Source organism: Polypterus senegalus, chromosome 2 (assembly GCF_016835505.1).
Source record: "Polypterus senegalus isolate Bchr_013 chromosome 2, ASM1683550v1, whole genome shotgun sequence".
NCBI lineage: Eukaryota > Metazoa > Chordata > Cladistia > Polypteriformes > Polypteridae > Polypterus > Polypterus senegalus.
In genome coordinates this window covers 284,753,537-284,766,471 of record NC_053155.1, presented here as the reverse complement: position 1 = coordinate 284,766,471, position 12,935 = coordinate 284,753,537, and the positions used below count along the sequence as shown (strand labels likewise).

General features: G+C 39.7%; 1 protein-coding gene across 1 annotated transcript in view; it reads right to left on the bottom strand.

Annotated features, from left to right (window-relative positions):
• Window positions 1–3,025: 3,025 nt before the first annotated feature.
• The window catches only part of LOC120524578 (olfactory receptor 4Q2-like), a 93,871-nt gene continuing 83,961 nt past the window's right edge, over window positions 3,026–12,935 (bottom strand). Inside the window, exon 4 of the mRNA XM_039746409.1 lies at window positions 3,026–3,275. Within this exon, the coding sequence (XP_039602343.1) occupies window positions 3,026–3,275 (250 nt within the window). The remainder of the gene's footprint in view (window positions 3,276–12,935) is intronic.

Below are 12,935 nucleotides of genomic sequence, written 5' to 3'. Positions count from 1 at the left end.
AAGAGACAGAAAGAGACGTAAATGACAAAACCAGAACAATAAGCAAAAATCAAGGTAAAGTGCTGTCTTGTTTTAAATGAATCCTAACTGGAATTCTAAAGTTTTGTATAGAAAAAAAATTCAATTTACAGGAGCATTATGCCACACCACCTCTTACATGTAGGAATAAAATGACTTCATACATCATGTAACCACAGTGTCAGATGACCAGCAAGCCTTCAACAAACAGAATAAAAATAGCATTGCCATAATAATTATAAGTGCATAATTGGAGAAAAATTTAAACTGGCACCCCACCAAGGATTGGTTCCTGCCTTGCAAATGATGCTGCTCTAACAATGTATGCTCCCAGACTGGATTAAGCTGGTAAAAATGCTATACTAAACTTTCTCTAAAGGAATCAGTTCTATACATGTTCCTCATATTACATTTTGTGTAAGTAAGAGAAAAGGTTATGGTTTGCTTTTGGCTGTGTGCCAATTTGCTATTTTTTTCAGCCTGTAATTTCTCTCTGCATGGATATCAGATTATCAGTGAAGGCTGATTCAGATTTTACTTTGTCTTAGTGTTTCTTATTACTTTCAAAGTCTGAAAACTACATTTAGATAAGATAATAAATCAGTAATCCCATGCAACTGTGTTTAAAGGCTTTTTCACTTCAAGACAAAAGAAGACCTGATTGTAGTCATATATAGATGAAGTATGGATTACAACAAACATAACAGCAGGCAGAAATTGCCATTCAATGACCCTTTCTGAACATGTGACAAACTGGAAGTCACTGCTTTCTTAATTCCATTTTTAAGTATCTTGGCTAGGGCTTTAACATTGAATTTTATAAAGGACATCCCTCTTTATGATTCTCTGAATTAAGCAATTTTACACTTGTTAGTAAAGTGTTGGTGTCAGTCATAGGATTTTAGATGTAGATGTTTTCTCCAACTCTTCCTGAATTGTACTTAGTGATAACTGGGTGAACACTTTAAATAAAATTCTGGTTGGTACCAAAACAAGCCTTTTTTGCTGCTCTTGACTCATTGTTTCACCACCATTTCACCATGTCCTAGAGCTATGATCCTCTTCCTTTCACATTCAAGCTTAGCTCATTGTGGCAGATGGTAGCTTTTCTAAATCAGTAGTACAAAATAAAAAAAGTTGAGAAGTAAAGCAAAAATGACACCTTTTATAGGCTAACTAATTGGCTAACTAGTTAGATTTTTTTAGTTAGCCAATGAAAGGTGTCATTTTGCTTGACTTCTCACTACAGTCATAATGGCTAGCAAGGTTCAACACCCTGGTACTTATGCAAAACACAAAAAATAAAAATTCAGTCATTCATTTTTCATCCCTTATCCAAATCCAGCTCACAGGAGCAAGTCTCAGCAGTGAGGCACAAACATTCTTTTTCCCAGGCAAGCTTGCCAACTCATATTGGGGAATCACAAAGAATTCCTAGGTCATGGGGGAGATATAATCCTTCCAGAAATCCCTGGGTCTTTCCTGCTGTCTCCTCCCAGCTGATCATGCCTATATAACCTCCAAATTGGTTTTATGGACTTAGAGAAGGCTTATGATTGTGTTCCTTGAGGGATATTGTGGGGTTGGGTGAAAAAGAATGGGGTTCCGGAGCCCCTAATGAGGGCAATTCAGTCCCAGTATAATTACAGTGAGAGCTAAGTCCACAAAACAAATGGAGACTGATTTGGTATACTCCCATGCTCCCTCCAGAATCATTATGAGGATAAACAGTTGATCCACCATTCCATGGCCTGATTGGAATCCACATTGCTCCTCCTGGAGTCTCCCTTCTAATACCCTGGCATAAGCTTTACCTTCAAGACTGAGGAGTATGATCCCCCGATATTTGGAGCACACCCTCCTGCCCCCTTTTAAAAATGGGGTCCACCATCCCAGTCTCCCACTACAAAGGAACAGCTCTTGATGACCATGCAACATTGAACAGGTTTGTCAGCCATTACAGTCCAACAATGTCCAGGACTTTCAACATTTCTGAGCAGATGTCATTCATCCCTGCGGCCTTGCTGCTGTGGAGTTGACTAAATACCTCAATGGCCTTCCATAGGGAAATGGAATATTAGTCCCTCGTCAGCTTCTGGTTCTGCCTCCTCCACAGAAGCCATGTCTATCGGATTCAGGAGATCCTCATATCGTTCCTTCCATAGGCAGACAACTTCCTCAGTCTGGGTCACCACTTCTCCAGCCTTGCTGAGAACAACCTGAGTAAATACTTGCCTTCCTTCTCTGAGTTGCTAGATGATTTACCAGAACCACTTTGAGCCTGACCGATATTTGTTTTCTGTGGTCTCTCCGAATTCCTTCCCCACCCAGGTTATTGCTTCCCTGACAATAGAAGCTGCAGTTATTTTGATATGTTGGCTCCTCTCTGCTACTTCTGGAGTCTCCCATGGTAATCATACATGGAAGGCCTCCTTTTTCAGCCCAAAGGCATCCATCACCTCTGGTGTCCACCATTATGTCCTTTGGTTGCCATCTTGAGATGCACCAATGGCATTCAGGTCGCAGCTCCTTTCAGTCACTTCCACAATGGATGTTTTGAAGAAGGCCGATTTGGATTCTATATACTTAGCCTCCCCTTGGATGTGGAAAAAGACCTTTCAGAGTTTGAAGTTGAAAGTATTCTGGACAGGGGCCTCTCCCAAATGTTTCCAGTCCACCTTCACTACTCAACTGGGCTTTCCAGGTCTGTCCGGGCACCTCTCCCACCATCTGACCCAAATCATCATCAGGTGGTGATCAGTGGAAAGCTCTGCCACTCTTTTAAGCAAAGTGTCCACAACATATGGCAGGAAATCTGATGATAAGATTATAAAAAATCAATCATAGATCTTTGGCCTAAGGTGCTCTGGTACCAGGTACACTTATGAGCCATTTTATGTTCAAACATGGTTTTCATCATAGACAGACCATGCCTAGCACAGAAGTCCAATAACAAAATACTGCTCAAGTTTAGATTAGGGAGGCCGTTCTTTTCTATCACACCTCTCTAGCTATTTTCATCATTACTCATGTGGGCATTTAAGTCTCTCAGCAGAACTATGGAATCCCCTGTTGGGACCCTTTCCAGGATCCCTTCCAGTGACTCTAAGAAGGCCTGGTACTCCGAACTGACATTTGGTACATAGCCACATATGGCAGTCAGAATCCGCACCTCCACGACTTTCAGCCGCATAGAGGCATCCCTCTCATTCTCTGGGACTGACTCCAACATGGAATCAACCAGGCAGTGAATAAGACTGAATAAAAATCACTCTCCAATTCAACATATTATCCCTGGGGGTAACTCCAGAGTAAAGGAGAATCCAGCCTCCTTCAAGGGGTTTAGTTCTAGAACCAAGTGAATGAGTGGACATGAGCCCAGCAATATGTAGTTGGTATTTCTCCACCTCACTCACAAACTCTGGCTCCCTCTCCCCAAGAGAGGTGACATTCCACGTCCCAAGAGTCAGTTTATGTACAGTATCTGGGTTTCAGTCCACCAAGGCCTCTGCCTTCGACAGCTGCCCAAGTGACATTGCACCCAGCCCCTATTCCTCTTGTTAGTGTTGTGTCCACAGGAGGGCAGTCCCACATTGGGTGTTCGGGTTATGCCCGGCCAGGCGCTGTAGTAGATCCAGCTGCCAGGTGCTCGGCTGTGGGCACTTATTCCAGGCCTGAATCCAAGACGAGACCTCATTTAACCTCATAGTAGAAACTACTGTTTTTAAATTTATGGGTTTGCATTTTTAGGGGCCTTGAATCGCTCTTTGTATGAGCCCTCACCTGGGACCAGTTTGCCTTGGGAGGCCCCACCAGGACATTCTGCTTTGGACAACATAGCTCTCTGGGTCACAGAGGCACTCAAACAATTAAGCTTTCAGAACCACCAGGCTATACTATTCACTGTTGGCTGAGAGTGTTTATACACCGCTAAGCATAAGAAATCTTTTAAAAGATCAGGCATCCAGTCCTCGCTGTCTTTGCCTACTGGTAACACGGTCACAGCAGTTTCCTTCTATTTCTCCATACTTCCACCTGTCAGTTTGTTGGAGATCAATAATACACCCTCCACTGAAAATCACACCTTAGCTTGGAATTTTATAATAAAAAATTTAATGAAAAATAAGACTTAAGAGAAATATGTCTAATATAACTCATGCATTATTTCAAATATTTACCACATCTGCTTTTCCAGTTAGATAGAATAATAAATAATCTGATACTGAATATTTCACAATCAATGAAATTTACAGAGCAATAGACAATTACATTTATGTTTGAAGTAACTATGCACATCAAGAAAACAGAAATTATGCTTTTGTTGTTCAGTCCCTTAGGCATTATGAGTTATGCTTCATTTCACTTTAATTCCACAATGACTTCAGACATATGTCATAATGAAGATATTTCAACAACTTATAGTCAACAACCTCTCTAACATTCACTCTGAACCACATTAGATTGCCTACAGTACAAATGGATTAGTAAAAGACACAATGTATCTGGGGCAATGTGGCATTCTACTACTTTGACAGTATCTGAACACAAATGCCCAGATCACCTTTGTTAATTACAACTGTCATTAAAATTGCTTTATCTTACAAGCTTTTTCACTAGTCCTTTTTAAAACAACCAAGTGTATTTCAAATAGTGATTCTGTAAAAATGTTTGCCACTTATTATGATGAGTCTGCACAGAGCAATAAGGTAACAGAATTGGTCTAACAGTGTAGCCTCAATAAGTGGTAGATTGATGTGAAAAAAACAAAATAACAAAAAAAGAAAAACGGTGGTTTGTAAATTAGCATAGAATTTCAAGCCCCTGAGCTTGTGTTTAACAAATCTGTGATGCTCAAGGAAATTGTATGCACCTGAGGTTGTTATGATAATAACATATTTTATATATTTTTCAATGTAAGTAAAGAGAAGGAACAAAAATGAGAAGCTACATTCAAAGCCTACAGGTGCCTAAATATTACAAATATAAAAATAGGTTTAATCCAATATATTATATTTAAAACTATCCATCTTCCAACCCGTTGAATCCGAACACAGGGTCACGGGGGTCCGCTGGAGTCAACCCAAGCCAACACATGGCAGGAACCAATCCTGGGTAGGGTGCCAACCCACCGCAGAACACACACAAACACCAAGGCCAATTTAGAATCACCAATCCACCTAACCGGCATGTCTTTGGACTGTGGGAGGAAACCGGAGCGCCCGGAGGAAACCCAGGCAGACACGGGGAGAACATGCAAACTCCATGCAGGGAAGACCCGGGATGTGAACCCGGGTCTCGTAACTGCGAGGCAGCAGCGCTACCACTGCACCACCATGCCGCCCATTTAAAACTTTAAAATATTAAATAATCAAACCTTTGCGTTTGGGTTTATACTATTAATAGAAAATGCTTTGATGACGTATTTAGAATTAGAGTGATGTTGTCTCAAAGTTTAAGTAGAGAGTCACTGACTGTGTGAAATTTGTACTCTTCCTAATTGGGGGATGTTAGGGACTTTTCCCCAAATGACAAGCAAGTGAAGCTGAATGGCTATTATAGATTAGTGCAGTTTAAAATAAGGAATGAATCTTTCTTTGTGAATGCTTTGGACCTGTGATAAACTGGTCACAGTCAATGGCCACAGTCAGTTTCAATCTATTACCCAACGTTGCTGGGGTTGGTGTATCAATTTTAAATTATTTGGTATATTATTTTTTGTATTCATTTATTCATTGTTTTTTAAATATTTTTTTAATATTTTCTTTTTAGTGCCACACACTACTCTGTTGCTAAACAGCTAGGTAAAAGGAATGTATACATTGCAGAGAAAGTTAAATAATTTTATGTTTTCAGTATTCTGTCCAGAAATTCTGTGGCTATATTATATATATGTATGTCTGTATTGTCATACACGTGCACTTAGGAGACAGTTGGTATGCCCGAAGATGACCAATGCATCGGACACAGGATTAGGTGCCGTGTTGAGCCAATGCATCAATGGTGCTGAACACCCCGTCATGTACCTTAGCCGGAAATTGTTGAACAGGGAGACAAGGTATGCTGCATGGAATGTAAAGACTTGGAGATCAAGTGGGCTGTAACCCAGTTGAGATACTACCTGTTGGGACATGAGTTTACTCTGATTACGGATCATGCCGCCTGACAGTGGATGTCTGTACATCATGAGTCTAACCCAAGTGTCACAAGGTGGTTTTTAGATCTTCAACCATATCGATTTACTGTCATTTATCGTAAAGGTTCCTAGCAGGCCAATGCGGATGCCCTCTCTCGTGTCTACAACCTCTTGGTGCTGACCGCTCGACCCGATGGGTCTAGGCTTCATGTCACACATATGCGCTTTGGAGACAGTCGGTAAGCCTGAAGGTGAGTGAAACATCACGAGATAAGGGGTTGATATGAGGTAACAATGCCTTTCTATCTTTACTTTTGGCAGAAAGAAAGAAGAAAAATAAATCAGTGTGATGACATCACATCCTGCTCCTCCTGATGACATCACTCACCTTGCCACATCACTTCTGGTCCATCCTTGATGATGTTGCTTCTGTCCCTCAGATTCAACGTCATCTCCTGCCAACTCACTTCCATTGCTCCTGTCCACTCCTGATGATGTTGGCTCCGTTTCCCCGCCTCTAATCGTGACTTCCTGCCAACCATTTCCTGTCCCATAATCTATCCTGTTATATAAACGCCATTTTGTTTGCAGTTGATTATTCATTTTGCACTGAAAAGTCATATGAATCAACCTCTTTTTTATTTGTCTGGACGACAATATACGGGGACGATCCCCAAACCTTTTTCTCTGTATAGAAATATTTCTTCTTGGAAGCATCTTATCACAATATATTTATTAATATATATATTTGCAGCTGGATATCCACAAAGGGAGAAAATGAATCACGTATCAAAAGTAGTTTTTTTTAATGCTTTCTAACACTAGTAATGATCCAACGAAAGCCACACTTAATAGAATAAACAATACTTTGACCAAACTCCGAAATAACAACCACCTGGATGCACAGAATTATTACAAAATGAAATCCAACGATGCTAACTGCCCTGAATTTTATGGACTCCCAAAAATACATAAAACATCACTGAAATTCAGACAAGTGGTCCGCTTAATAGGCGGACCATCTTACAACTTGTCAAAAAGACTTTTTTCCCTTTTCCAGTTACTCAAACATTTAACTTATGACTCAGAATATTCAGTGAACAGCGCTGAGTTGGCATTACAGTGCTTGAAACATGTATCCATCGCCGAGGACGAGATCATGGTCTCGTTTGACATTGTGTCGCTATACACCATGATACCGATTCATCTGGCCACAGAAACGCTATTAATGAGACTGGAAAGCGACCCCACCATAGAGACAAGAACCAAACTGTCCATTAAAGACATAATGAACCTAAATATCACTTTCATTTCAACGGCAAATACTACATTTAGAAAGAAGGCATGCCAATGGGATCGCTGTTATCAGGACTTCCAGCTGAACTGGTAATGCAGCGATTTGAAAACGTGGCTCTATCCCAGTTCACACCTAAAATTTAAATACACTACGCAGACAAGATATTACACTTCACCAGCAACCACCTGGTATCTCATAAACGGAGCTGTGTTAAAAACTCTATTCAGAATAGTCCACACCCATTGTAATACGAAGGAAACAAAAATGAATGAGAGACGCTATCGCTTCCATCTTTTCACTTCAAACAGATACTCAAAAACATTCATTAACTGAAGCCTATGCATAAGACGCCAAAAAACTCAGCAAACAATTGACTTGAATCAGAACCCCCACCCCACCAGGCACTCACTCCCTTATCACCCCATGGTGTCTGAAGGTGCAGTGCGCATCCTGGCCAAGTCAGGCGTCAAAATAACACACAAACCCACGAACAATCTGTGCACGGTCCTCTTTAATGCTACAAACAAGAAATCGACAGCAAAAACATGAAACACAGTGTACAGCATTCCATGCAGTTCTTGCTTAGCGGTATACATTGGACAAACTTCAAAAAGAATCGCAACATGTATACAGGAACACTGCAATGCCGTCAAAAGAAAGGACCCAATATCATTGATTTATACGCATATTAAATCAACAGGACATACATTTAACTGGGACAATGTACAAGTAAAATTCAAGGCCAGTACAAAAAGTGCCAGAGAGCTGGCCGAATCCTGGTTATCAAATGAGAACACCATCAACAGACACTTGGTTATAAACCCAGCATATGCAAACTTAAGAAGAACATATTCATAATAAACAAGATTTTACACCCAATACCCCCCCTCCCACTCTTGAACACACTGACTTAGCCACCTCCACCCCCCCTCCATGTAATTTTTTGGTATATATTGCCTTTGATTCTTGTAAGTCTAAGCATTATCCTCTGATGAAGACCCCTGGCAGGGGTTGAAAGCTCAGGAATAAAAAAAAAATACTTTTGATACGTGATTCATTTTCTCCCTTTGTGGATCTCCAGTTGCAAATATGCAAATCGTATCACAGACCTTCTCTTCCACACACACACACACACACACACACACACATATATATATATATATATATATATATATATATATATATATATATATATATATATATATATACACAGTGGGATGCAAAAGTTTGGGCAACCTTGCTAATAGTCATTATTTTTCTGTATAAATCGTTAATTGTTACAATAAAAAATGTCAGTTAAATATATCATATAGGAGACACACACAGTGATATTTGAGAAATGAAATGAAGTTTATTGGATTTACAGAAAGTGTGCAATAATTGTTCAAAAAAAAATCAGGCAGGTGCATAAATTTGGGCACCGTTGTCATTTTATTGAATCCAAAACTTTTAGAACTAATTATTGGAACTCAAATTGGCTTGGTAAGCTGAGCTACATACACAGGTGAATCCTATAATGAGAACGAGTATTTAAGGGGGTCAATTGTAAGTTTTCCTCCTCCTTTAATTTTCTCTGAAGTGTAGCAACATGGGGGTCACAAAACAACTCTCAAATGACCTGAAGACAAAGATTGTTCAACATCATGGTTTAAGGGAAGGATGCAGAAAGCTGTCCCAGAGATTTAAGCTGTCTGTTTCAACAGTTAGGAACATATTGAAGAAATAGAAGACCACAGGCTCAATTCAAGTTAAGGCTCGAAGTGGCAGACCAAGAAAGATTTCAGATAGACAGAAGCGACGAATGGTGAGAACAGTCAGAGTCAACCCACAGACCAGCACCAAAGACCTACAACATCATCTTGCAGCAGATGGAGTCACTGTGCATCGTTCAACCATTCGCGACTTTACACAAGGAGATGCTGTATGCGAGAGTGATGCAGAGGAAGCCTTTTCTCCGCCCACAGCACAAACAGAGCCGCTTGAGGTATGCTCAAGCACATTTGGACAAGCCAGCTTCATTTTGGAATAAGGTGCTGTGAACTGATGAAACTAAAATTGAGTTATTTGGGCATAACAAGGGGCGTTATGCATGGAGGAAAAAGAACACAGCATTCCAAGAAAAACACCTGCAACCTGCAGTAAAATGTGGTGGTCGTTCTATCATGCTGTGGGGCTGTGTGACCAGTGCAGGGACTGGGAATCTTGTCAAAGTTGAGGGACACATGGATTCCACTCAGTATCAGCAGATTCTGGAGACCAATGTCCAGGAATCAGTGACAAAGCTGAAGCTGCGCCGGGACTGGATCTTTCAACAAGACAACGACCCGAAACACTGCTCAAAATCCACTAAGGCATTCATGCAGAGGAACAAGTACAACGTTCTGGAATGGCCATCTCAGTCCCAAGACCTGAATATAATTGAAAATCTGTGGTGTGAGTTAAAGAGAGCTGTCCATGCTCGGAAGCCATCAAACCTGAATGAACTAGAGATGTTTTGTAAAGAGGAATGGTCCAAAATACCTTCAACCACAATCCAGACTCTCATTGGAACCTACAGGAAGCGTTTAGAGGCTGTAATTTCTGCAAAAGGCGGATCTACTAAATATTGATTTCATTTCTTTTTTGTGGTGCCCAAATTTATGCACCTGCCTGATTTTGTTTGAACAATTATTGCACACTTTCTGAAAATCCAATAAACTTCATTTCACTTCTCAAATATCACTGTGTGTGTCTCCTATATGATATATTTAACTGACATTTTTTATCGTAACAACCAACGATTTATACAGGAAAATAATGACTATTAACAAGGTTGCCCAAACTTTTGCATCCCACTATATATATATATATATATATATATATATATATATATATATATATATATATATATATATATATATATCATAGTATAAATATATATACACTGTATATATTTATTTCACTTGCAAAAGTTCACTGCACTTATGGTGTGTATTGATAAAGAAGATTAGACAGAGTATAGGAGTCAGGTGGAAAAGTTTGTTTCTTCATTCAAAGAAAATTGTTTCCAGTTTAACATCGACAAATCCAAGGAACTGGTTATTGACTTTAGCCACGCCAAAGAGCCTCTATAGAGGAACTACTGTACATAAGAAGGGCAGAGTAGGCTCGTATTCCTTAGGAGACTGTGTGACATCTTTCACATTTTCGATAACTCTGTGATGGCCAGTGCAGATTTCTACACTGTGGTCTACTGGGCTAGTAATATCTCTTCAACAGAAGCTCTGTAAATAATAACCACAAGGGGGCGTCAATGAGTCCCAAACCACAGTAAAAAATAAACAGTTTTTATTTATCAACACATTTCTAACAATCACCAGCCAAAATCATTACAAACGTGACAAACAATCAATTTCTTCTTTCCTCTAAGTGAGTGTCACCAGCAGCTCCCAATTCAGACTCCTCAAGTTGAGGCTGCGGGCTTCTTTTAAACTGGACAGGGGACTGCTTCTAGTATCACAACTTAGGTCGTCTCTAGCAGCAGCCAAGTACCATGATAGGGCTACATGTCCGGACTCCAATTACCACACCACCCTGTGGTTGTCCTAACTGGGTTCAGCCATGAGAAACACTGCCACCTGCCTTTTGGGGGAATGAACTACTTCCAGCAACCAGATTCACTCAGTCCATCCATTATTCTTCTTTCCCATTTAGGATGAATATATATACTGTATATATACACATTCCTGAACTGAGAGAAGGCACTGTAAATAACTCTCCTTTCTCTTCCAACTGAAGCTCTGAGAAGACTCCCAGTGATGTCATTTGACCCCCTGCGAAGCCTAGAAGAGGCTCTGCCGTATCCACATCTGCTGTTCAGACCAGAACCTATAGAGAACAGAGCTCTTGTATTAACTAAAGCTTAAATTTATATTTTACTCTTGGAGGCTGGATTGACCCAATTTCTATTTTGCTTGTGTACAAGCTAAAGTTTTCTTTTTATTTAAAATTAAACAGAGTTGCCTAGGTGGCTCCTTAATTGTTTCTCTGGACTCCTTGCATCCTTGAGGAGAGTACAATATAAATATTTAAAATAAAATCATCCTGTGTTTAATAATATTATATCCATCCATCCACTTATTTTTTAAGCCTAGAGCAAAGGTCATTGGGAAACTACAGCCTGTCCCAGTAAGCATCTGACTTGTTTGAAAACAATCCCTGTACAGGGCACCAGTCTATTGCAAGGTGAACACACAAAAATGCACACCAGGGGCAAATATACCATCACCAATCCATCTAAAGTGAATGACTTTGCACTGTGAATAGAATGCCAGCAATGTGGTGTTGAGGTTGTGTGTTCAGGTCCTGCTACTGACACTGTGGGACCATGAGTAAATCACTTGACCTGCCTCTGCTCCAAATGGAAAACCAAAAGAAATATAACCAATTGCGTCATAAATGTTGTAAGTTGCCTTGAAAAAAGGTGTCAGCCAAATAAGCAAATGTAAAACAGATCACCTGGAGAAAATCTGGACACAACCTGAACATGCAGACTCCTCATAGTGAGCACCCAGGACTTAAGCCCTGGTCTCCTTACTGTAAGACATCTGCTTTGCCACTGCACCACCATGTTGCCCTACATCAATTCTGGTGTTTTTGGTGGGCCTTTAATTATGGAATATTTGAATTCACAGTAAATTTCCAAAGTAAATTTCAATAAACATGCCAGGTAGTATAGCAATACTACATATATTTGTACTGCTTAATAAAAATATTGCTATGAAAGGGATCTAAATTGACCTTTAATCCTAGATTTTTAAAAACAGGATGAGGCTTTACTCTAGATTTATGTGTAGGCCTATTTTTAGGTAACACAAAATCATTTCATGTACCTTGAATTTAATGTTGTCAATGTGTTTTACATATTTAACATTCTCTAAAAATTTACAACACTAGTACAAATACAAAGTAAGGAGTGGCATGGCAGTGCCGAGGTTAGCACTGCTACCCAACAGATCGAGTTGTTATGTTTGAATTACTTGACTGATAATTTACTGTGTCGAGTCTGCACATTCTCACCATGTCTCATGAATTGTTTTCTCTGTACACCAGGTTCTCTTCCCATATTCAGAAATGGGCAGGTTACTATACACTAGAGTTTGAATAGATTTGTGCATGAGCTGACCCTCTAATGTACTTATGTTATATCCAGGACTGTTTCCTCCCCTGCAGCCAGTGTACTATCCACATTACAAAATAAAGTATATGAAGTGGTTTTGAGAACAGAATGAAAAAATATCACCTTGATCAAACCACTCTTGACAACTCACTCACCCACATCTTCTTGTTTTCAATATAAGTATACTTTATTTCAGATACTATAACATTTTACGAAAAATCTACTTTTTTGAGTCCCTATAACATTGACTTTGAACGCATAATGTTGTCTTACTCTCATATACAGTTTGTTATGAACAGCATTAAGGTTAAACAATAAATATGCAGGAT